Source organism: Cynocephalus volans, chromosome X (assembly GCF_027409185.1).
Source record: "Cynocephalus volans isolate mCynVol1 chromosome X, mCynVol1.pri, whole genome shotgun sequence".
NCBI classification, from domain to species: Eukaryota; Metazoa; Chordata; class Mammalia; order Dermoptera; family Cynocephalidae; genus Cynocephalus; species Cynocephalus volans.
In genome coordinates, this window is record NC_084478.1 from 147,083,369 (window position 1) to 147,108,693 (window position 25,325).

Sequence of the window (25,325 nt, forward strand, 5' to 3'; positions counted from 1 at the left end):
TTAGGAGAGTGCTTTCATTTAAATTCTCCAAATAAATCCATTCCTCACCTTGCCTCCCGAGACTGATGACGGTGCAAAAGTAATTTACTGTGGGATTTCATGTGTGTGTGTGTGTGTGTGTGTGTGTGTGCCACATTTGCATTCAGCCATCTATCCCAGTGGTTAGCACATTTTTCTTAACATTAGCACAGCTCACACTACTTCGTTTTGTCAAGACAGATTTTGCACTATTTTTCTCTACATTGGTAGACTAAAATCTGCCTACATCCTCATGAAATCATTTCATTTATTCTTTTCACTTTATTGCAGCAGGCCTTTCTCCGTCTGCCTGGATAACATCCTGAACTGCCTAGCTTGTGTGTTCATCAAGCCCGTGATCCACAAAGCAATCACCTAGCTAATTGGAAAATACATTTAGTGAGCTGGACATTCCCCCACCATCATCTTCCTTGAACTGGGCCCAGTTTTTATTAGGCGCTGAAGCTGACATAACCCAAGATAGGTGTCACTTTAATTTGTTGAACGTTTTTTGATTAACTGAAATGATGGGCAAATCGGAGAAAAACTAAATGAACAAAATAAAGGAAACAGCGAGCTTGAGTTTAGTCCATTTGCACTTTTGTTCCCTTGGTCATGTAAAGCCTCTCCAAACCATTGTCCTAATTTATTTCTCTGCTTTCTGCTTGTGGCTCACTTAAAGGGTCTTTGATGTGGCAACAGGACAAGGCCTCATCCTAATGCTCCGTAGCTGGGTCAACTCTTTGTTATTCTGTGTGGTATTTAATCCTGGAGACTAATGTTCCGTTCTGGTATGTTGTTTATCACTTCCAAATTATAGGTGTAGCAAATATTTTCCTAATGAAATAATCACTAACTTGACATTCTGCTGCTGGGATAATGCAGCTAGGCTCTGCTGGACTCCTCCACTTGAATCTTTGAATGTAGCTACATGGTCCCAGTTCCTCCACTTCCCAACTTCTTTTAAGTCTAAATTGTTCCATTTAGACAGTCTCTCTCTAAATGTCAGGGCTTTAGGTTACACTTGAAATCTTCAATCTCTTTCATAATAGCAAAGTTTTGAAACCTTAGTGTCTATTTCCATATGCATGTGGAAACCCTGTAGGTATTTCCTCAGCAGCTGCCATAGTCTTTCCACGTAATTGTTCAATGAATGAAAATATCTTTTCATTCAGACACTCATTTCCAGAATCCCTTCTAGAAACCTGAAACTTTACATGCTGATTTTGTGCAATTCCTTTTGAAGTGAACTCGGGTGACAGAACTGTGCTGGCCTAACGATTTTGAGGTGGCAGAAACACCTGCAGTGATAGATAATTACAACTACTGCCGTGTCTCCTGCTGTGCATTTCCTGTTTGCTAGCTGCTTTCAGGATGAATCATATTTGTTTTCACGACTCTTTCTTTACCTCTTCCCTGATTAAACTTTATAATGCTGTGGCCCTTTGGCTAGCTTGGCTCTTTCCTCATTAGCTTATGTTCATCTCCTTGAATCATGGCAGTAAAAAGTTTTCACGGTAGACAGGAAATAATGGAATGCACATCAGTCTCAAATATCTACCTAGACATTGTTTTTAGTACTCCTCACCTCATGGCTCACTCCTCCTGGCCTTTTCTTGCAGACCCCACTCCTCTCTGTATGTGAATGAAACTCACCCTTCCAGAGCCAGCTCAAGTCCCAGGTCTCAGATATACTCTCACAAAACTTATTTACATATAAAAGAATTAAAGTTTTTGCATAAAGACTGGAAGTATAAACTAATAAAAGTGGTCACAAGTAGGGGGTTGGGCGGACAGGGATGATGAATTATTTTTCAATGCATACATTTTTATAATTTTTGATTTTTGAAACATATGACTTACCTATTCAAAAAGTTAAAAAATGAATTGGGGGGAGGGGGAGAGGGAGGGGAGGAAAAGGAGGAATTGATAAAGGGACAAGAAAATCAACTATATTGTATATTGATAAAGTAGAAAAATAAAATTTTTTTTAAAATGAATTAACTCCCTTGGTAAATTAAGAAACTCAAGACATTTCTAGCTTATATATTTTGCTGTTCTTATTTTTCCTATTTAACTCACAGGAATATGAGACAACTTTAGGAAATAGAGCTAAAACTTTGAGTTCCTCAGAGGTAACCAATAAATGTTTAAATCAATGTGAAATTCAGGTCTCCATTTTCTTTTATTTTTTTTAAAGTAATTTCTGTTCTTTACAATGTGTTATCACACACACACACACACATACACGTATGTGCACACACACACACACACACACACACACACCACACACAGAGGACTTGATGGATAGAGAAACAAGCAGCATAGCCTCCAAGCGTAAGTTTTTTTACAAAGTTCAAAGTAGATTACATTTATGTGCTTTTCAGTCATTGAAACAATGTACAGACATGATCCATTTAATGATTTATGCTCCCCAAATGGTTAAACAGTGAGGATTTTCTGTCAAAGTAGACATAAAAGCTTTTAAGAAGCAGAGTACTGTTTCCTGCAAAAAACCAACCTCAGACATACATTTGTGTTTACATATATTCCTTGAGAATACTACAGTCAGTAGCAGTGCATAAGTTCATTGTGTAAAAAGATCTGAAAGATGATTTTCAAGAGACTCTTAATGCATTGTGCTTTCAGATAAAAGTCCTAAGACAAAAGATCATTTACTATGACAATAACAGTTAAAACTGCATATATATGTTAGAGATCAGAAGAGGCTATAAAGAAATGTAAATAGTTGTGCTTAGGGGACTTTTTTGGTAAAGTTGTTTTAATAATAAATAAAAACTTAAAAAATGTCTCAGTGACTGATATAAAATAGACACAGGTATCAAGGATTTTCTATACTTGATATTTTCAAAGATGAAAAATCTTCTCTACATAGACCACTTGGTATCTGGTAATCCCAATCTGGTCAAGTCACAGTCGGGGCAGGAAAGGGACTTGGGAGAAAAAGTGATTTTTCCCACTATTAACATAAAGCGTTAACCAGAGTAAAGCCAGGGTGAACCAACTAACTAAACAAATGGTTACCTTCCTTTGGAACTCTGAGACCAAACAGAGAGATCACCCTACTTCTATTAGGTTTTGTAAAAAACCCATATGCTTGGTGTCTGGACCACAACTCATTCTGAAATTCGCAAGGTGAATATGTCCTGTCTTCTGTGAGACACTAGGATAAGCATGATCCCTTAGTACCTCATACTTTTTTACCCTCCACACGTTAACTATAAAACTCTTATTTTAGAAACACCATGGCAACTGTTTATAATTATAGAGGGCAAGGCATAATTTACATAGTAATGCTGATGTTCTTAGCTAGGAAATAAATGTAATTTTATTTTTAGGCTGGTCAGTTTGCTCTTTTAGGCTTTTAACTTTGAAGGACACATGACCCTTAACAATCAAAGTAAATTAGAAAAAAGATGAGAAAATAACAAATGTTTTAATTAAAGTCTTTCACACAACAGGTATAGATATAAAAAGAATTTCTTCAAATAATTTCCTAGGTGTCACTCAGAAGCATTCTTGCTGTCTAACAATATGCTGGAGTCCTTCCAATAAAATTATAGAGTAATTTAAAATATATATTATACATCTGCAATTATTTGAAATCATTCAATAGTTTGTAGCGTGTTAATGGAGTGAAATAGAGATAAAAGGCAGTCCACATTCATATTTTCAAGATAAATTTACTTCAGAAGACAACTGAAATCCTCGCTCATGTTCTAAGTATAGCCATTGTGATAAGACCTGAAAGAAAAAAAAGGAGAACATTTAAAGACATGCATTTTACAAAATCTTCCATTCAATAGGCAATTGTTTGGACCTCAATGACCAAATAAAATATAGCATATAGGCAGGTACTCTACCAAGAATTCAAAGTCAATTTGAATTTAGTTGATATTATACAGAAGAAATCCGATTTACAGCAATGGGCAGTCACTGGATAGATTTAATTAAATCACTAATGTCTTCCCATAGCTAATTTAACCATCAAACATACCTCCTACTTTATCCAGTCACATCAGCTATAATAATAGCAGACATGACATTTTAAACTGTCGATAAAACCAGCAGACTTCGTCAACAGAAACACTGAAAGCCTATTTGTATCCCAGGGCCCTAGGGCTACAAAGAGACAGAAGCATAGTATTCCTGCTTTGCTTGTCTCTTTTGAAGAGACTCCATATACTTGTGTAAAACCATACAAATTTAATAAGAATATGTGCAGTCCTAAATGAGTGGGGAGTAAAGTGAGTGGCAAGAAAGTACAGAAATGGAGAATGATCACATAGGACTGGGCCAGTCAGAAAAGTTGCTGCCAAAGGTAAAAGCTGAGATAAGCGTTAAAAGATGGTCAGGAAAGATATAGAACAAGATGGGCAGTCATTTCAGGAGAGTGAACGGCACCAGCAGGGTCCTGGAGGGAGGATCAGGACTCTAAATGAGCTTTTCTGGAATCAATGAATAGACTAACGGGCTCTACTAAAGGATTTATATAAGGAAGCAGCTAGACAAGACTGGCTCAGAGAAGTCTCAAACAGACTGTGGAGTTTTAAATGCCCGGCTATGGAGTTTTACTTTATCCTATGGACTACAGGGAACCACTGAAGGTTTTTGAGTAGGGCGTGGTCGAGAAACCAAAACAGAAAGGATATCAATCCAACAGCAATGTGTTGGATGGTTTTGGGGGAAAAAGGATGAGGGGAAGGAACCGGGAGAGAAGGAACACAGACAGAAGGTAGGGAGACAATTTAGAAGACTTTTTTTTTTTTTTAAGATGACCGGTAAGGGGATCTCAACCCTTGGCTTGGTGTTAGCACCATGCTCAGCCAGTGAGCAAACTGGCCATCCCTATATAGGGATCCGAACCCGTGGCCTTGGTGTTATCAGCACCGCACTCTCCCGAGTGAGCCATGGGCCGGCCCTATAAGACAATTCTGAAAAGGAAAAAAAGAGACAGTGTGCCAAGGAATACTGAGAGAGAATACTGAAAAGTAGGCATTTAAGTAAAGGAGAGAGGAGAATCCGAGGAAAGAGTCATTCAGCACCAGAACCTGAATCCTTGACACATGGAAGGTACTAAATAAGTGTTTGTTCAACTGAAATAATTAACTAGAAGATTTCAAGCCAGGATGAATGAAAGGATGATTGAACAGGAAAAGGGAACTGGTTTAAAGAGAAAGGTTCACGATATTGAAAAAGGCAGCATTGTTCATCTTTATCACTGTAGGCACTTGTCTGTTTCCCTTGGAGCAGTTCCTAAAAGTGGAAAGGCTGTGCCATGGAATATATGCATTTTGCATTTTATACATGTTTTATACCATTGCAAATTGACAAAAGGAAAATAATTGAATAAATACAGTATTAGGTACTAGATAAATAAGCTGAAAAGAACTAAATGTGAGCCAAAAATTAAATCCTCAAATGCACCTGACTTCAACATACTTTTGAAGCAATTCTGTTTTTCTAAAAAAAAAAAAAAAAAAAAAAAAATCAAACCACCATCATCTCCCACACACATAAAACTATACACATATGCCCCAAATGCATCTTTAAAACCCTTACTTAATAAGGCTGGCCGGTTAGCTCACTTGGTAGTGCGTTGTGCTGATGACACCAAGGTCGAGATCTCAGATCCCTGTACTAGCCACCTCCCCCCAACAAAACAAAACAAAACACGCTTACCTAAGATATAAGCAGCCACTAGTTTCTGATTCACACTTAAGTGGAGGTAGAGAGGCACCAGCGATTCCACATCCCCCAGCGTAGGCAGCATCAGGGCGGCAATGCACACCACTCCCAGGAAGACAGTTAGTAAACTAGGTCCTGAGGAGACAGTTCTGTTTTCTGTAAAAAGACAAAAATCCCTGAGCTTGCTTCTAAAAACAATTTAAAACAAAAGTTCCTTCACATATATTGGCTATCACTGACCAGGATTCTGGTTTTGTCTAACACCTCTTACTCCTTCCTCATCATTCCCATTCCACGGGAACTTATTTGCTGCACTTATGTGGAAGCCCATAACTTAACTGTCCTGAGTCATTACAGGACGGAATGCTGAAAGGGCATTGTGAGGTAAGTTCCTACTGAAAAGAACAGTGGTCACCACCCCCACAATCCCACCCTAGTCAGTGGAATGTAAAGATGGTCTCTGACTTACTACAGTTCAATTTAGCATTTTTTACTTCATAATGGTGTGAAAGCGATACACATTCAGTAGGAACTGTACTTGGAGTACCCATATGACCATTCTGCTTTTCACTTTCAGTACAGTATTCAATAAATTCCATGAGGCATTCAACACTTTATCATAAAATAGGCCTTGCGTTACATGATTTTGCCCATCCGTAGGCTAATGTAAGTGTCCTGAGCATGTTTAAGGTAGGCTAGGCTAAGCCATGATGTTTTTAGTAGGTTAGGCATATTAAGTGCGTTTTCAACTTATGGGACATAACCTCATCTTAAGTTGAGAAGCATCTATATTTGAGCATATATCATTGATGCGTGTGTACTTATAAATTACATGCATGAGTTCTGTACTATTATACTTAATATAAAACACACCAACAGAATCTTAAAAGAATGTGACAATAAGTATAAACCAAACTTCTGACATTTTCTTCCTGTACCCCAATGGATTGCTTATGTGTACTCCATTTGAGCCCACTACACTAGAGCTCCACAACCTCCCAGGCATATCTTAGGGAGGTTTCCAGATAGGTTTGATCCTAATAACTGAACATCTTGCTACCACTTTTTCTTTTTTTTTTTTTCCGACCGGTAAAGGGATTGCAACCCTCAGCACAGTGTGGTCTCCACCACGCTCAGCCAGTGAGCACACCGGCCATCCCTATATAGGATCCGAACCCGCAGCCTCGGCGCTACCAGCGCCGCACTCTCCCGAGTGAGCCACGGGACCAACCCTTTGCTATCACTTTCTAAAAATGTTATGGCACCAAAAAAGGCATAACTTGGAATGTTATAAAGCTGCCTATGAGAGTTCTTACCTTCTGTTCTCCCCCATTTATAGCAAAGAAGAAAGCAGCAGGAACAATATCTGGCAAGTATTATGCTAAGTGAGACAAACCAGTCACAGACGGACAAATACTGCATGATCCCACTTATGAGGCATCTAAAAAATAGTCAAACTCACAGAATCAGAGAGTAGAAGGTGGTTGCCAGGGGCTTGGGGAGAATAACACAAGTTGCTAGTCAATGGGCATAAGTCTCAGTTATGCCAGACGAATAAGGTCTAGAGTTCTGCTCTACAACATTGTCCCTATAGTTAACAATACTGCATTGTACACTTACAAATTTGTTAAGAGGGTAGATCTCATATAAGCGTTCTTACAATAAAATAAAACTTTAAAAGATTTGTCATCAGGCCGGTATCCTACAGTTCTGGCTGTATGTGTACAATATACATATCCATATTATTAAGAAACCCAGTAAACAGCATTTTCTGTTATATGGCTTTTCCCTACAACCCTTTCTTTCATTAAAAGGAATAGCCAACAGCAGCATAATCTGTTTTATTAATGAAATAACACTGTTCATCCTATTATTAAGTGGAGCTTTTTAAAATTATTAATACCTTAGCTATTGTGTGAAGTTTAATTGAACCTCACCAAAGCCAGACAGGTGAAAACAAATTCAAATGTTACAGTGATTACTGATTGCTTGGGATGAAACAGCATAAATACCTTAAAAAAAACCCAAGTCTTATTTTAGTTAATATATGAAGTAATTTTATGACAATTACACTGCTCCCTGCAAACACACAATGAAGATAATTTCAAATAATTTTAAGTATTAAGAGAAATTTCAAAAATATTTTCATAAATGCTTGAAATTTCCTAAATGGAAATAGCTCTTTTTCCTGGTATTATATGATTGTTGTAAAAAATTTACACTATTTACAATAGCTAAGAGTTGGAACCAGCCCAAATGTCCATCATCAGATGAGTAGATATGGAAAATGGTATACATACACAATGTAATTCTACTCTGCTACAAAAAAGAATGAAATACTACCATTTGCAGCAACATGGATGGACTTAGAAAAAATTATATTAAATGAAATAAGTCAGGCACAGAAAGAGAAATACCACATGTTCTCACTTATTTGTGGGAGCTAAAAATAAATAAATACACAAACGGGGGGGCGCAGGGAAGAAGACACAACAATCACAATTCCTTGAACTTGTTAAGACAAGTGTGAACAGATATGTAGATGGGTGGGAATGGGGAGAGGGAGGGGGGAGGGAGGAATCAGTAAAGGGACATGAAAATTAACTACATTGTATATTGATTAAAAAATAATAAAATAGGGCCGAGCCCGTGGCGCACTCGGGAGAGTGCGGCGCTGGGAATGCAGCGATGCTCCCGCCGCGGGTTCGGATCCTATATAGGAATGGCGGGTGCACTCACTGGCTGAGTGCCAGTCACGGAAAAGACAAAAAAAATAATAATAATAAATAAATAAAAATAATAATAATAAAATAAAATAAAAAATGTTATAAAGATATAAAAAAATGTAACAGTTCCTCCTTAATCCTATCCTCCTAGAGATAACACTGTTAACAGCTTGGTATATATCTTTTCAGATTTTATGAACGCCCATATAAAAATGGAAATTTTTTTTTTTTTTTTCAAAAGATGACTTGTAAGGGGATCTTAACCCTTGCCTTGGTGTTGTCAGCACCACGTTCTCCCAAGTGAGCTAACCGGCCATCCCTATATAGGGATCCGAACCCGTGGTCTTGGTGTTATCAGCACCGCACTCTCCCAAGTGAGCCACGGGCCGGCCTCCTTTTTTTGTTTTTGTAACATAACAGACCATATTATACTTATTATGTCAATATATAAACATCTGTCATTCTAACAGATCCTTGTAAGTGCTTTCCTCGCATCCCATCTTATGAATATCCATAAGTTAATCAACTCCTACTTGATGGACATTTACATCATTTTTAATTTTTTATTTTAAACAATGAAGAGCATAGTTTTCTTAAGACAGAAGGCTCAGATTCAAACACAGCATAGACATAGCAGTTCATTAATAATATAATTAAGACAAATCCACCAGCTGTATCTTTTTAAATATCTTTTTGATAACCTGGGTGCTAGTATTTTGTGAAAATATATTTTCTGGGTTCCTCTTAATTTTACAGTTAAGTTTCTGTTAAATGAATAAAGCCCACAAAAGATAAAATTGTATTTATGCACATAGGGAAGGTCTGGAAAGTAACCTGGAACACTCATATAAGCAGATTCGTTAACTGTGTGAGATTTTAGGTGTTTTTCTTTTTTGAAATTTGTTACTTCTATATGTCTTTAATACAATAAAGAAAAATTTCTCATTTTTACTGACTTTCAATACATTTTAAAATCCAAATTTTTCATGATTTCCAAATTTTTCAACCATTTTCCAGCTAACAGTGAGTCTCGCAATACCATTGCACTTCTAATACTTCTAAAATTATGCTTTTGTTAAAATGTTTTCTAAGCTAAAGACCTGCAAAAATAATGACATTTAAAAAACCTTACAGAAAACAATCTCAATTCATTTCAACATTTTAGTTCAGAAAAACTTAATGAAAAACCTGAGAATTCTATATACTGGAAACCACACATAAATTACCTATTAATTTAATAGACAGGAGAATTTAAAAATAGCACTTTGTCAACATAGACTAAATCAGTCATCTCTATTATAGAAGAAATCTTTACTCAATTTACTGCCAGATCATTAGACACACCAGGGTAACCACCCTAAATGGCACACGTTGGCCAGGACTGTGAATGGGCTCTACTGTGGTATTGCCCATCCTCTAGACAGTGACATAGCCAGAGAAACCTTCTAAGCGAAGGAAAACCAGTCCCACAGATGTGAAGCCCAGCCTTCCTAACTTGGCCTATTCACACATTTACTGTGGAACTACTCTGTGCCAGGCAATGTGCCACATGCTGAGGACACAATGGTAACCAAGACAAATAAGGTGCCTGCCTTATTGATCTTCCTGATAGGAATGGCTTAGAGATTCTCTACCACCACCACCCCCACACCCCAAATAGAGACCACCACATTACGCCAATGTCACCTATCCTCATTCATCTACTTACTCCAATTTTACAATTAGAAGAATTTTCTAATACTTTAGACACCAAGGTTCATTATAAAAATAAGAATAAAACAGTTAATACATATTATAATTACTTAGCCTTTTAGGGTGGTTTTTGCCTGAATTCTAATAAATTTAAAAATAAAAGGAATAAAGTTCTCCTTATACATACACACATACACACCTACAATCCTAAACATTAACTCTTATTATTCTTGGCTATTAAACCAGTCTGTGTAAATACAAAAATGAACTCCAACAAACACATTTTAAATTATGAATTTAACACAAAAATATTAAATGGCTTTTCTTGTTTTAGAGGAGGCATTTTAAAAGGGAAATCTTGGATTTCATAAATAAGTCAACTTCACAATATTGATCTGACATAGTGACTTTTGACAGAGGTTCTCTTTCAGCTTCAAAAGATGAAAAAGTGGTCCTGTTAGTTAATAATAGTTGCTGAAAACAGAACAATTTACTAGCTACTACCTGGTCCTGAGTCCTGGTATCACCAGGAAATTCAGGCATTCCCTACATGGACTGAGACAACATGTGGCTACAGTAAATCAAAGAGGCACTCCCTGTCTTATTGAAGTAAGCATTCTGAGATGAACAAACTGATATATATCTGTGAATTAATGTAATGATATATTTTTAAAAATTTTCTTTAAAAATCCCTCAAATATAATGTTAAAATTTCAAGGATAGCTGCTATCACATTCATATATCACTATCAAAAGTTTCTGTGTTTTTCTATGGAAAATTTTATCTTCATCCTCTTATAACATCTTTAGGGGGGAGATAATGAGAAATTAAGAGGAAGGGGAATGACGTCCAAAGAGTTGAATATGAGGACAGTTTCAATGTTGAAAGAATATATCATAACACTTCTGAATATCTAAGCTGGAAGGAAATGAGGAATGGAGAGGGATTCAATTAACAGCCCACCGGGGACATTATAATCTACTTAGTTTAATTAACTTCAACTTTAATGAGATTTTTTTTCAAAATAATATGAACAGTGCACTAAGCTTGGCCTATTGCCAAACACAATCTCTCTCCTTCGAATTAATTAAATGAGAGAGGATATAGGAAAGTCATAGAAACAAAAGTATACAATTGCCAAACTGTACTAGCATCATAAAGTATGGTGCCTGCAGTCTCAGATTATATATGTATTTATATTTATATTTTAATACAGATATATTTAAAAGGCTCTGGCAATGTTTGCCCTCTCCTTACGGCCTAGCCTAGTGAAGAGTATTCTTTCTTCTGAAAATCCAGCTCTAGGCCTCTTGCTCTATTTTAGGTTCCTATTCGCTAGATTCAGTTTTGAAATAGTTGACTAGGTTTAAAGTGGCAGATTATTTTTCTAGTAATTATTCTTAGCTCCCTGATTATTTTAAAGTTAGAAATGTGTAAGACCTCAAAAGGGCTTTAAAACTACCTGGTTGAAATGACTGCTCAAAAAATAAACTTTCGGTTAAATGTTCCTTTATTCTTTTTTCCTCTTCTTCCTTTTGTTGTTCTTTTGCAGATGGGAGAAGAGTAGCAACAACCTCTTTCCTTCCTAAAGCCTTCCTCTGGCTTTGCTCGGAAACTTGGAGACGGAATTTATCTATAACACCATAGTGGCAGGATCGAACATCTCTGTGACGAATCACACTGAAAACAGCAAAAAAAAAAATAACAAATGCTGTTTAGGTTTCTGGGGGCCTGTCAAACAATGCAGCAAGAGATTTCAATACAATAAAACAATATTAACTGAATGTAAGCAAATACTCAAAAATAGAAATTTGTTAAAATGCTAGAGGGAAAAAAAAACACCACAAACCCTGTATAACCCAAATGGGTATTTGTAAAATATTTGATGAAAGCACATACTCTAAATCATAGAATAAAAGTCTTAAGTAAAAGAATGGTAGGTAAAGAAAATTCCCTTTAGCAATGACATTTTTTTTCCCTGGATATCTGTGTGTAGCAATATTTACCAAATAGGAATACATGAAATTAGTTTTTTCCCCACAAAAATCTCAAATTTCTATTGCCACTAATTTGTTGTTTAAGCAACAAAACTCACCCTAGACTTAAAAATGAATTTCATGCATGCAGGTAAAATAAGCAATCGAATCAGTAAATAATCCACTATGACCAATGCAACAGAAGGCTAACAATACATATCTGTATTTCTCTAAAGAGAAAAGAGTATAAAGCACTGTAATTTTTGTGAGTTTCCTGCAATTCCATTTATTTTACTTTGTTCTTACTAGGGAACACACAACAGGTCAAAGGTAACACATTTACTTGGCAAGAGACTACATTTCTTTGGAATAGTCCTTGCTTATTGTATACTGACTGAAAATCAAAAAAAAGTGCAAAGACATCATTTTATAGCTTTGAGATAAGAATGTATTCAAAAGAAAAGAATTCTGCTTCTCATTTTACAGAAAATTTAAACAAATATAGTTTACTTGGTAGCTTAACTTAGGGGCTGGTCAGTGAATACATCTGGTCACCACTAGTTCTAAAAGGAAAATTAAATGTGAACTGCTTGAACAAACATTTATCTGACACTCTAAAATGAAATTATCTGGAAGAGCTCAGATCACCTTTTACAGATGAGTAGTTACACACTTGCTTCCTGTTTATATAGATTAACTTCTGAACCATTTCAGATGAAATTATTACCACTGTTCTTAAACTTTAGTATTACTAGTTTCCTAAATGTCATTATAATAGCAGGATGTTCCAAAGAAAGTTAAATTCCCCATTACAGCTAGAGAAATTTAAAGGAATATGTCACAACCTTTATAAACATCCTTGCTACAACTAAAACTACAACAATGAGGAAATGTTCATGGAGATACTAACATATACATTAGCGCCAACATAATGAAATATTATTAAGTATATGGTTGACCTGTTTAGAATCTCTTAGAAAATTCTTAAGAATTTTGATCGACTTTAACTTTCAGCAAAACTTCAAAATATAATATATGCTTATGTGGGAACAGCTTCAGGAAAAGATCTTTCAAGTTAAAACATAAATATTAACACACTTAAAACGTGTTATCCAGAAGTAATTTTGACTTACATATCCACACAACACTGAGGCTTTACTGCACCTGCAGCATCAACGACAACATACTTATTTGGAGTAGTACACAAAACTGGAAGAAAAAGTCACAATGGCCATTAGTGTTTTAAAAAAAATTAGTTTCTACAAGTAAAAAATTAGTAGGGACTAGTTTAAAACCCATAGAATAGATCTAGGAGACTCACCTTTGAACTTTAAGGCAAACTCATAGGGATTGTAGAGAGTCAACACTTGCTTATGTGTTGATTGATCATCTGCATAAAATATCAGCTCCGTGGGAAACACAAAAACAGGAAGATTTCCTTCCACTAACTCTGGTTGTCTTTTTTGTTGATACATTGGCACTGAATCCCCCTTGCTGCAGCTTCTGTTTTTATAGTCTCGAATCTATTTTGGACTTTTATTAGATTCAGTTAAAAACTCCAAAGCATTTTGGCAATCTAGAAATAGGAGAAACAGAAAGAAAACTAAATGATACTGATTTTCATTAAAACATGTCTAGCATGCATTAAAATAGGTCCCCAGATCATTTAAATATGCCTTTTGACTTTTCCTCTTGGCTTACTTATATAGCTTTCACCAAATTACGTAAAGAAATTCACACACGCTCCTTTCACATTCAGGATTTCAACCTATGATAAATTACATAAATACTCGAATAAAGGGATGAAGAAGGCTTTCTCAAACTAGTCACCCCCTTTCAAAGAGGTGAGATCAAAGGGACATCACTCTTTATTTTAACCTCAGATTTTTTAAAAAAGTAGAATAAATTAAGTATTGTCACAACTCATTTTATGTGAGCCAATCATAATTGATGAAGAGTAAAAAACAAAAACAAAGTAAGTTTCCATGATATATGGGGGAAAATGTTGTCAGCAATGACATGTTTACACTCATGTCAGCAATGCTTTATTTAGTGCTTTCTGGCAGCATGGTTGGGAGAGTTCTTTTAATCTTTTTTCTAGGGACAAGCTTAAGTGTCTTGAAAGGAAGCCAAATATACACACTTGCTAAGCAGTCCTTGGAGTTTTCTACGAAAATTCAAAGACAGTAAGTAGGCTTTGGTATTTGAGTGGCACAGTGCCCCCTCTCCTACGTCAAGTACACAGGCTTTGTGAGAGCTATTTTCTTCCAACTTCAGAGGCCTTTTTGGATTCTTTCTGGGGTTCTTGAATATGTTCCAGATAGTTATAGCTGGCAGAAGTCTGTCTGATAAGGGTGATGTTTCTGTATTTATTTCCTAATCTCATTTAATCAATATTATTTAGCAAGCACACTAAGTTTGACTTTCAAAAATAAAATGCAAAAGCTAAAACATACAATCACAGAAAATGTCTGATTTTTATCCTGTAGATCACACCTTTAAAATAGGCTATAAACCATTTGACACTTGAGTTCTGGCTCTCATACATTCAACTGAATAAATTTCTTGGTTTTATCAGCTATCAGGGCTCACATGCTTTGATTCTGATTGAGACCTTTCCAACTTTTATCAAATAGGATACTGAATGATTACGTACGTAAATTTTTATTCTTTTCTTTCACCTGAATGTCTCTTACATACCAGGAACTATATTGTCAGGAGCTGAGCAGAGATACAAAGATGAGTAATGCACTGGCCCTGCCCTCAAGAAGTTCAAGTCTAATCAACAAAAGTATCAAAGCTACCTCTATAATAATATATACCATTGTATATAAAGTTCTAGGGAATCAGAAGACTACTTGAATAATTCTACTTGGAAGAGAGGCCAAGAGATGACATTTGAGGTGGTCTTTAAAGAACAGAAGGGTACATGCTTGTGTGTTGAAGGGAGGGCATTCAGACCAAGGGAACAGCATACACAAAGGCAGAGAAACGTGAAGGTAAAAGAGAAAGCACTTAATCCGCAGGCTGTCACAGATAATCATTCTACTTCCATATACTTTAGAGCATGTATGTAATTCATAACAGTGTTAGATTCGTTTTTGTTTTGTTCCGATTTTTTTTGATTGAGCTGAAAGGGCCTATCGACATTTTTATTAGTAATGATATCCAACATTTGTATAATTCATAACAGATTATAAACTTTTTATTAATTACATGGACCAAATTAATTAATATATGTTAGGCTCTTACATAGCACTTACTGTAGGTCAGGTAATGTTCTAAATGTTTGTTGTTATTATTATGAAGAGACCAGACCGAGACAAAAAAAGAGGTTGGCAGGCCTCCTGCCTCCTAGTCTAGTATTCTTTCCACTATACCAAACTGTCCATTTAAATAAAACAAAACTAAGATTATTTTGAAAAGCATCTGATTAAATAATCCTAATTTTGTGTTTTTATTTGTTCTGAATTTCTTTCTTTTGCTCAAAGCCATACACATTCCTATTTTGATAATGTGCACTCGGAAGTTTGGTATATTATTTTTTTCAATAGAAAATAAAAAGCTCTATAATTACTTTCTTAGGAAGCTTGGCTATTAGGAAGAGAACATCCAAATCTGACATCATAACTAATATGTACCATCTCATTCTAAAACTCTGTTGAGATGGGAATTTAGCTGATGATAAAAGGTGTCATCTCTGATCTGTGGGGAACAGATTAATCAATAAATGCTGGTTAAATCAGTTATCCATCTAGGAAAAAAAAAATAAAGTTCAATTTATCCTTCACTCCTTATACCAGGGTAAATTCTGAACAGATCAAACCTTTAAATGTAAAAAACTTAAAGCCATAAAAGCACTAGAAGAAACCATGGGAATTTAAAAAAATAATCTGTCTTTCTAACAATGACATAAAACCAGAAACTCAAAAATATGAGTAATGATAAATTCAAGTACATAACTTTTAAAATTCTGCATGTCCAAAAATATTATAAGCAAAGTGATGAGAACATTTGCAATCCATATCATAGGCAATGTCTAATTTCCCTGCTATATAGAGGACCTGCAAAATTAAAAGACAGTTCAATATAAAAATGAGCAAGCTCTTTAATATTTTATAGAAAAGGGACATAATTTGTTCTTAAACTTAAAAAAGGATGTTTAGCCTCATTCACAAGAAAAATGCAAACTAAAGCCATACTATGATGCAACTCACCCGTCAGATTAGTAAAAAATCAAAAAGTTTGCTAGCACGTGGTAGGAGCATTCAGGCACATTCTTACATTGCTGGTGGAGATGTGAATTGGCATAATCATGGTACCTGCCAAAATTAAAAGCACATACCCTCAGATGCAGAGATTCTACTTTTAGGAATTTACCTGGCATATGTATTTCCCTGTGTGAAGTCATGTATGGGAAAGGTTTTCTTTGCAGCACTGAAGATTAAATGATTTACATGAAGCACATAGAACAGAGCTTGGCACTCAATAAGAGCTAGTTGTTAATAGCAAAAGACTGGAAACAGCCCAACTGTCCATTAATAGAGGATTCATTAAATAAAATATGATATATCCATTTGTCAAGATACCAGATATCTGTCAAAAAGAAATAGGAAGAAGCTCTTTGTGTAGTTGGACATGGACTGATCTTCAAGAGGTAGTGTTAAGTGAGAAAAGCAAGGAGCACTGTGGTGTGTAGCATATGCTACTGTTTGTATGTAAAAGGGAGATAAAAGAATATATAAACCTATTTTTTTGGATATGGCTAAAGATCTTTAGAAGGATACCCATGTTTGCCCCTGGAGGGAGAAACTGAGTGGCTAGAGACAGTGGAGAGAGGGAAGTTTTTTCTGGATACCCTTTTGTGTCTTTTGAATTCCTAACCCTGTGAACACTTACAAAAAAAAAATATCGAATTAAACAACAATAGCAACTCTACTAGGGCCTAGTTTGAAAAATGTGCCAGTTTTGAAACACAAGAGGGAATTTAGAAACAATGTGTGAAAACTCTGTTAACTACATATTCTAATTAATGATCCTCTAATAACATTTTGAAAACCTTAAACTATGTGTTAAATAGAATGATCTTAATTATTTTAAATAATTTTACATGCAAAAGAAACTCATTACAATGAGAAAAACAATGGTTTATTTAAGGTGACTTGCAAACTTAGGAACACGTATAACTAACGTAAAACTTTTTGGTATAACAGTATGAGATGATCATAAATCTGAGTGAGAAGTCAAAATTAACCACACAGACAAGTGTTAAACCCTTGGTTCTAACTTTAAGGAAAAATTAGTAGACACAGGTCAGAGTAGAAATTTTACTAGCTTTGAATAATGGCTTAGTAGAAATTCTTATCCATTTAATTCTGAAGCTTTCTCTTTGCTAATTGAATATTCACACATTTTCCCATGAATCGTGAATAGGGCTGGCTATCTCCCTGTCACCATTAAAGTGTTTAATCATTTTTCAGAAGTTTACTATTATTTCCTTTCATATCCCTGTTCCCATTTATCACTTATCTCGGCCAAGATATTATTTGCCTCTGAAATTCCAACCAGTGGAAATTAGGGAAGAATTAACACCAAGTCACCAGGGCAATATTAATGACTCTGCCAACAAATATAAATGAAGCATAACACCTGCCTTTAATCGATGGTTTTCTGGAAACTAACACTTTCTCTTTGCTCCAGTCCATATTACAAAATGATAAAGTGCAAAAATCCTAAGGAGAGATTATATACTAAGCTGGTAAAACCTTACTGTAAATCGGTTTATGAAGTTGCTTTCCAAAAGTCAAGTGCACGCCAAGTCAAAGAACATTAGCTCCCAATCTTTCTCACTTGACAGATGAGGAAAGCAGGCCCAGGATGGTTACGAGACTTACCCAGGGTTGCACAGGGTATTGGTGGCAGAACTCTGGTCTCGAGACTCTCACTTCCTTAGACAGTCACATGTCCTCTGTGTCTCAATTCAAAAGTCCTGCTTCCGTGCTGCTGACTGCACGCCTGCCCTCATCTCTAGAAAAGTTCCCTGCTATTCTAGAGCAGAATTCTCAAAGGATGATCTCAAATTCAAGTCACCACCAAGTCTGCATTGTCTTGATTTCTGTTTGCTCTTCAGGTGAAAAATCAAGAAACAGTTTCACCTACTGAGTTGCACATACTTTCTTTCCCTGATTATGAAACAGTAGCTGTGACTGTAACTATTCATTAGGGCATTAATAACTGAAGTTTGCCCCATTCTTCCTCCCTGGACAGCAAAACTTTACTCATTCTTCAAAGCCTAGTTCAAATCCCTGCTCCTAGCAGCATTCCTCTACTATTCTGATCTCCATGGGTCTCATCAATTTTATAATATTTTTAATGTACTTACTGTATGGATTGAATATTTTGACATTTGTTTTGCGTGGATTAATTTTGACTCCTCAATCAGATTTCAGGCATAATGTTATGTTGGAATTTTTGGTGAGGTGTTTTTGTTTGTTTTTGCACCCCTCATAGACCCAAGCTCAGTGCTGGGCACTGAGCAGATACTGAGCTCATCAGTTATTCTGCACATGTCTACTAATAACTGTGTCTACTACCATCAGGGAACATGCCACACACACACACACACACACACACCCCATAGCTGAACACACTTTGCCCATGAAAGACAGGCAAAGGATCCTACTTAGAGGAACAGTAAATCTTAGGTGGCTCCTCGCCATGAGCTGAGGCAAGAGGAGAGCAGAGAGAATCAGCATTCCCGGCTGCCTCGCCTGGCCTCTCCCGTCCCTTTCTTCTGTTTCCCTCTCATTTCCCCTGGCTCCTGAGAGCCAAACAGCCAGCAGCGTTTAGAAATCTCAGGCTCCAGCACACCCCTAACCATACAGGCAGTGCAGCTGGGAGCCAGTGATACAGGAAACTGCCTTGTCCTCATCCCCTGTACCAAAAGCACAGAAAAACAATCCTAAATGAAATTCAAAAGAAAACCTTATGTGTGCACACCACCTTGTGACCAGTTTGCAAACTACTCTCCCACAAAAAGAAGCATAAACACTGAAGTCTTCACACACGCTTTCCACCAGAGAGACCAGTACCCCAAACTGCGGTTTTTTCCCCCTCTGTTTTCCTCACTTTGCATTGACCAGAGGAAGGAAAAGATAAGACTTTGAGATAAACAAGGCAGTTCAATATATTTTACCACCACAGATTCCAAACTTAGAGACTGTTGAGGAGCAGAAACCACTTTAAAAGCATAGCCTCATTTACCACCCTTCTGCGGTGGGGGGTGGGGGGGGTGGGGTGGAGAGGAGGCTGCAAGAAGATCAAATGAATTAAGAGGTCCTTGAGGAATCGTACTGAAATGGTCTAAAGCTTGAAAACAGTTAAGGATGATTCAAAGTACAGCCACCTTCCCCAGAAACTAGTGACCCACCTGCTTGGCCACAATGTACCAGCTACTTAAATACCTGTCCCTGGCTCTCGCTGTTTACTCTTATTAGGATTCCCAGCTCTGCCTTCAGGCCACCTCCCTTTTATCTGGGCACAGGGGCTATCTCCTTCCTCCAGACTTGGTGTAGTCCTTGCCAATGGCCAACTAAATAGTTGACAGCAAAAAGTTCTTTTGCTTCAGTCTCACTAGTATTAAAAACTCTTTCCCTCCCTCTTCATAAACTCAGCTCTCTCTCTTTGAATTCCAAGTATTGTCTATTAGGATTTTTAATGGCTGGTATGTTTCTGAAGTCGACACTTTCACAAAGCATGTTATAATGTTCACTTCAGATTTTAAACAGTTCACTGCTCAATATTAGGCAATTTTGTTTTTATATATTTTCTATGTTTTTGGTATAATTTGATATCTTACTAATGGGATTGACTGCTATAAATGATATATAATGATGGGCTGGCTATTCCATATTCAAGACGTAAAAGTGGAGTCACATATATTTTCAGATATTTTTTTAAAAAGAATACTCTACAATAATGTTTTTCTAAAACAAAATTTCGTTTTTTTTTTTAAACGTATTTCCAACCCTTGTTTTACAACATTCCAATGTCTTTGGTTATTTCACAATGTGTGTGCAATTCTCAAAGCAAAATCGATATTAATTCATTATATGAAATATATGTTGCTACACGTAGCAAAGTTTTTGAATCCCAAATTCATGTAACTAGCATTTACTCAGCACTTATTATATACCAGGCACTGTGCTAGGGAATATGCAGGAAAGATAAAAACATTGCTTCAACCCTCTAAAACACAGTCTAGCAGGAAGAACTGATACACAGCAGTAAGTAGGAAATGATGTGGCAAGCGTTAAAATGCTGGTAGATACAAAGTGCTCTGGGAGCATACAGAAAGTAACAGTCTAAACAAATAACAGCTGGTAGTAGTAGTGGAGATGGGAGTGAACTTCAGGAAGAATACATGTAGAGGCATTAAGAGGATGCTTAAAATGAGCTTTGCCATTACATCTGGTAAAAAAGCAGCATTCTTGGGCTGGCCAGTTAGCTCAGTTGGTTAGAGTGCAGTGTTATAACACCAAGGTCAAGGGTTTGGATCCACTTACCGGCCAGCCACCAAAATTAAACAAAACAACAAAAAAGTAACATTATGAGGGACAGGCAAGAGTTAGGGCTGGAAAGTTAAGTTGGAGGCAGTTTGTGAAAGATTTTGTAAGCCAAATCTGGGAGTTTAGACCTCATTCCCTATGCCAGTGGTTTTCAAGGTACCTGAGCAGCACCAGCTGCTTCACCTGGGAGCAAATTCCCAGCAAATTCCTTGTTAGAAATGCAAATTCTTGGTTCCCACCCTAGGCCTACTGAATCAGAAATTCTGAGATTGGGGCCCAGCTACCTGTTTTAATAAGCCTGCCAGGTGATTCTGATGCTTGCTAAGCTTTGAGAACCACTGCTGCAGGCAATGGGAAACTTCTGAAGGATTTTGAGTAGGGAACTGACCTGGTAAGACTTGAAGTAGGAGAGTGGTTGCCATTGACCAATCAAGCACAACACCTGACTCCAGGGCAGTTACAATAACTAACTGTTGAATGAATGTGGCATGAAGAAATGACGAGGACCTAGACTAAGACAATAGGAATGGAGAGGAAACAGATTTTAGAGATGTTTTAGAGGTGACCCAAGTTCAGTCAGGTGGCTGGGATATATTCATACAGAAACATGAAATGGGGGCCAAGCCCGTGGCGCACTCGGGAGAGTGCGGCACTGGGAGCGCAGCGCTGCAGCGCGTTCGGATCCTATATAGGAATGGCCGGTGCACTCACTGGCTGAGTACCGGTCACGAAAAAGACAAAAAAAAAGAAACATGAAATGGTTTTTATATAAAAGCAAGCTGCAATCTTGTCGAATATATCAACTGCTAGGTTTGAAAGTGGGCCGCATAGACCATAGAAAAAGAAAGTCAAGAGCAAATTGTGTGTTTCCATATAGTCAAAAGCAAAGAATGCCTTGGCTTGTACACAAGTCTTCTGGTTTGCTTGGCAATTCTACTTATTAGTGTAAGCCTGTAAACTGGCATTAACAAAAATCTTTTGTGACTTTGGTTAGTGTGAATCAGTCCCTGAGAGTGACTGATAATTTCTGGATGTGCTGACAATATTAAATTTCGAATCCAGAAAAGCTTAAAGCCAGACATTGGTTCTGGTGATCTAACAAAGGTACTGCCAAAGTGAGACCCTTGCTAGAGCCTTCCTATTTTTATTCTAACTTTAATCACATAGCCTGCTTAATTCAGGAAGAAGCTGGAATGAGTGAAGAATCAGACTTTGTACTATGCCCTGAAGGTCAAGAAAGTCAAGTGGAGCTGCTATTTCTAATTCTGCAGGCAGGAATTAGCCGAGGCCATCTCAATTTCCTGATGAAGAGAGAGAGGTACAGGTCAACCTATATGGCTAATGTACCTAATGAGAATTTTCCAGGGTGCAATTCCTATTTCTGTCATGACTCTGGATACCTCTTGTTACTGCATGTTCTTTTAGTTGATACCAATATCTTAGCTTATTTGACTAACTTATTTTGTCCGAGAATAGTTTCCAATCAAAAATGACACTTTTTAAATGGAATTTGAGTGCTATAGGGAACCCTGGAGTTAAAACAAAACCTTCATATTACAGATGAGGAAATTAAGGGCCTCAAAGAGAAAATCACTTAATATATTCAAGGTGCCAAAACAAGACTTACAGCAACACTGGTAATTTCTCTTGGTAACTTTTAAGAAAGATTTAAAATGTCTTTATTTTCCATCTTAAACTTTTTTAAAAATAGAAAAAGAATAGTAACAAATAATTTTATTGGGCTATTAGGTAATGGGGTAGGTTTTCTTGTAGTTTCTTCTTTTATGTTTTCAGAAAATGGAGTTAAATATTTTTATCCTTTGAGGAAAAAAATTAAAAATAAATTTGGGAAGAAATGTGCACGAACAATTTAAGGAAGAAATAGGCATTGTTTTTTAAGCTATTTGTTTTATTTCCTATCTTTGCCTATAAAGGGGTAACTTTATACTGAATACGGCCCATTACATTTAATAATATATAAAATGTAAAGAGAATCTATCACAACTACCCCTCACAGATTCGAAAAATCCCCAAATTCCAAATATCCTGGTATTTAAACTACTGTTGTTATGAACGTTCTAGAAATGCTTCAAAAACTAGTTTAATCTTGCATCCTGTTCAGGTATGTAGACGTGAACAACGTGAGAGACACATTTGGCCCTGTTTCTTGTTTTCCAAACTTCCCACTGCTTTATACCAAATATATGCGTAATCTAAAAGTTGGTGTCCACTCCCTATTCAATATCCCATATATAACATTTAATAGGCAAAGAGATTTCCCAGTACTTAGAGGAAGTGTGGGCAGGATTTTCTTCAACAAAAGTATATTAAATCCCATGTGTGTCTTGCCTGAAAAAGTAGACGCTTCCCCTTCTGTCTGGAATTCACATTAAGAACGCAATGCATTCCGAAAGAACAGGACTGCTTTCTAGGCAAGATCCAAAGAACCCAATTTGTCCAAGTTTGCGTCCTCTTCTTATTTCCCTCAAAGGTCAAAAAGCCGGGACTGTTTTCACTTATTAATCTGCCCTCTCGCTCCCCGACGTGAGATCCCTTCGATTCTACTGGGACAGAAATGCTACTTCAGTCCAGAGAGGACAGATGTCAGTTACTTTCCCCAAAGAGGAAACCGAAGAACACTGATTAAGGGCTGGAGGGCTGGGGAGGGAGTATGAAACTGTCTGTCCTAGGACTTCAGCTCCACCTGATTGGGGCCCAGCCTTACCAGCCCTTGTCCCCACACCGGCCGTCTCCATGTGAAACCGGTCATGTGAGCCTGTTTACAGCCGAGCAGCTGGTGCAACCATCAGGATCCGTGCGGAGGTCCAGGGAGGGGGAAGGATACAGGCCACGTACCCCCTACCCTCCCCCCTTTATTCCGAGAAGGCGTTCCCTCTCTCTCCCCCTCTGCCTCTCCACCACTTTCATCCCCCTCCAGGCGAAGGGAGCAGAGCCGAAGCTATCCCGGGACGCCTCGTTCCAGCCCCGCCGATTTCCTTCCAGTTGCTCGCTGGGGGGACCGGCCGGGCTGGAGGAAGGGCGAGGATGGTGTCACCCCGAACAGGGGGTCAACCTCCTTCCTCCAGCCCTCCTCACAACGTCCCCCGAAGAGTTGTCCCCGGAGCCGCATCCCCGGGGCAACCGAACTCCGCCGGGCAGGCACCGGGAGGCTCCGGAGTCCACCTTCGCCTGGGCGAGCTCGAGCCCCACACCAGCTGGCCAGACCCGGGGCCGGGAGCCGCGGGCAGCGGAGCCGCTGACAGGCAGAGACGGGGCAGGAGGGACCCCTGTGCCTCCTCCCCACCGCCACCCGCAGCCCGGCGCCGCGGAACGCCGCTGTCAGTCACAGAGCCCAGCTCCGGCTGTGCGTAAGGGGCCGTTCTTTCGGCCGGGGGCTCTCGGCCATGTAACTTCCACGTTCTCCCGAAGTCAGAGGAAGTGGGTGACGGGACGGTGGGGGACTCTCACCTCGGCAACACTGGCTCCTCGGAAAGCAGCTGCGACTGCTCCTCCGCTCCTTTGTCAGCGTCTCTAGGCTGCACTGCCTGCTGGGATACCGGAGGACTCTAATGCCACCTCTCTCCGCCCTCGAGGATGAGCCACGGCTGGGGGGTAGTGGGTGGGAAGAGCGAGAAGAGGTGGAGTCGGGAGCGGGGCGGCGTCTGGGGCGGGGCTTCGGGGTTGCCACCTGGCCTCTTGGGTTTCTTCTGCTGCTCCAGTCTTCTTCCTTCTGTTCTCTGACCTGCCCCTCCCCTTCCACCGCCCCTAGAGGAGACTAGGGACTCTCACAGAGGGCCATCCTTTTTTGCACTTGATAGGCAGTTACCCTTGACTCCTGCCCTGTCTCACTCCCTTACACACGCACGCACGCACGCACCCAGTGAGTACACAAGGCTACTTGACTCTACCTCTGAGACATTCTTATTGACTGCCTCTTTGTCCCCTCCATCCTCAGCACTAGATACCCTGTTTAGGCCCCATGAATTTTTGCTTGGACTTCTGCAGTAGCCTCCTGTTCGGACTCTCCTTCCACTCTTACCTCTGCCTAAAACATCTCCCAGACAGCAGCCAAAGGGATCTATATAACATGTAGATGTGTGTGTTACCATGTTACTCTTCTCCGTAAAACCTTCCAGTCTCAGCAGTACCTACTGAGGTACTTATGGGCATATAAAGTCCTCTGCAATCCTCTTTTGATACACCCAATACTCTAGCCCAGTAAATTGACCATCCACGAAAAACAGTGGTGCCCCATGGAAAATACTGTTTGCCCCAAGCACTCCCCCTTGAAAGGAGGCCACACTGTCAGTAATTTCCATAGGTCCCTTGGAGTATCATTAGAGACAGAACTTCTAAAATTACATTTTAATGATGTTCAGAAAGGAAGGGTAAAGTGCAGCAGCCACAGGTCCCCCCTCCACAAGTATGAGTCAAAGAATTCTCCCCAGTCGCCCTGCCCAAGCAATGGGCTGCCAGTAGATCTCCCTTAGGCTCAGGCCTCTGATACCTTTGCTCACAGATTCCCTTCTCTGTCTTTGGAATACCTACCTATCTTTCAAGGCCCAGTGGAAATGCCACTTCCTCCACTAACTTCCAGGATCTTCCATGGGAATTATTAACTTCTGCTCCATCTCCAT

The 25,325-nt window shown here is 38.4% G+C and overlaps 1 protein-coding gene across 1 annotated transcript; it reads right to left on the reverse strand.

Annotated features, from left to right (window-relative positions):
• Nucleotides 1–2,184: 2,184 nt before the first annotated feature.
• On the reverse strand, nt 2,185–24,275 carry MOSPD1 (motile sperm domain containing 1). The gene is made up of 6 exons (XM_063083688.1): nt 24,157–24,275; nt 13,443–13,697; nt 13,255–13,330; nt 11,608–11,825; nt 5,722–5,883; nt 2,185–3,783 (listed from the first exon to the last, which is right to left on the reverse strand). Exons 2-6 carry the CDS (start codon nt 13,594–13,596, stop codon nt 3,752–3,754), a joined length of 642 nt encoding a protein of 213 aa, XP_062939758.1. The 5' UTR covers nt 13,597–13,697; nt 24,157–24,275; the 3' UTR covers nt 2,185–3,751.
• Between the last annotated feature and the right edge of the window lie 1,050 nt (nt 24,276–25,325).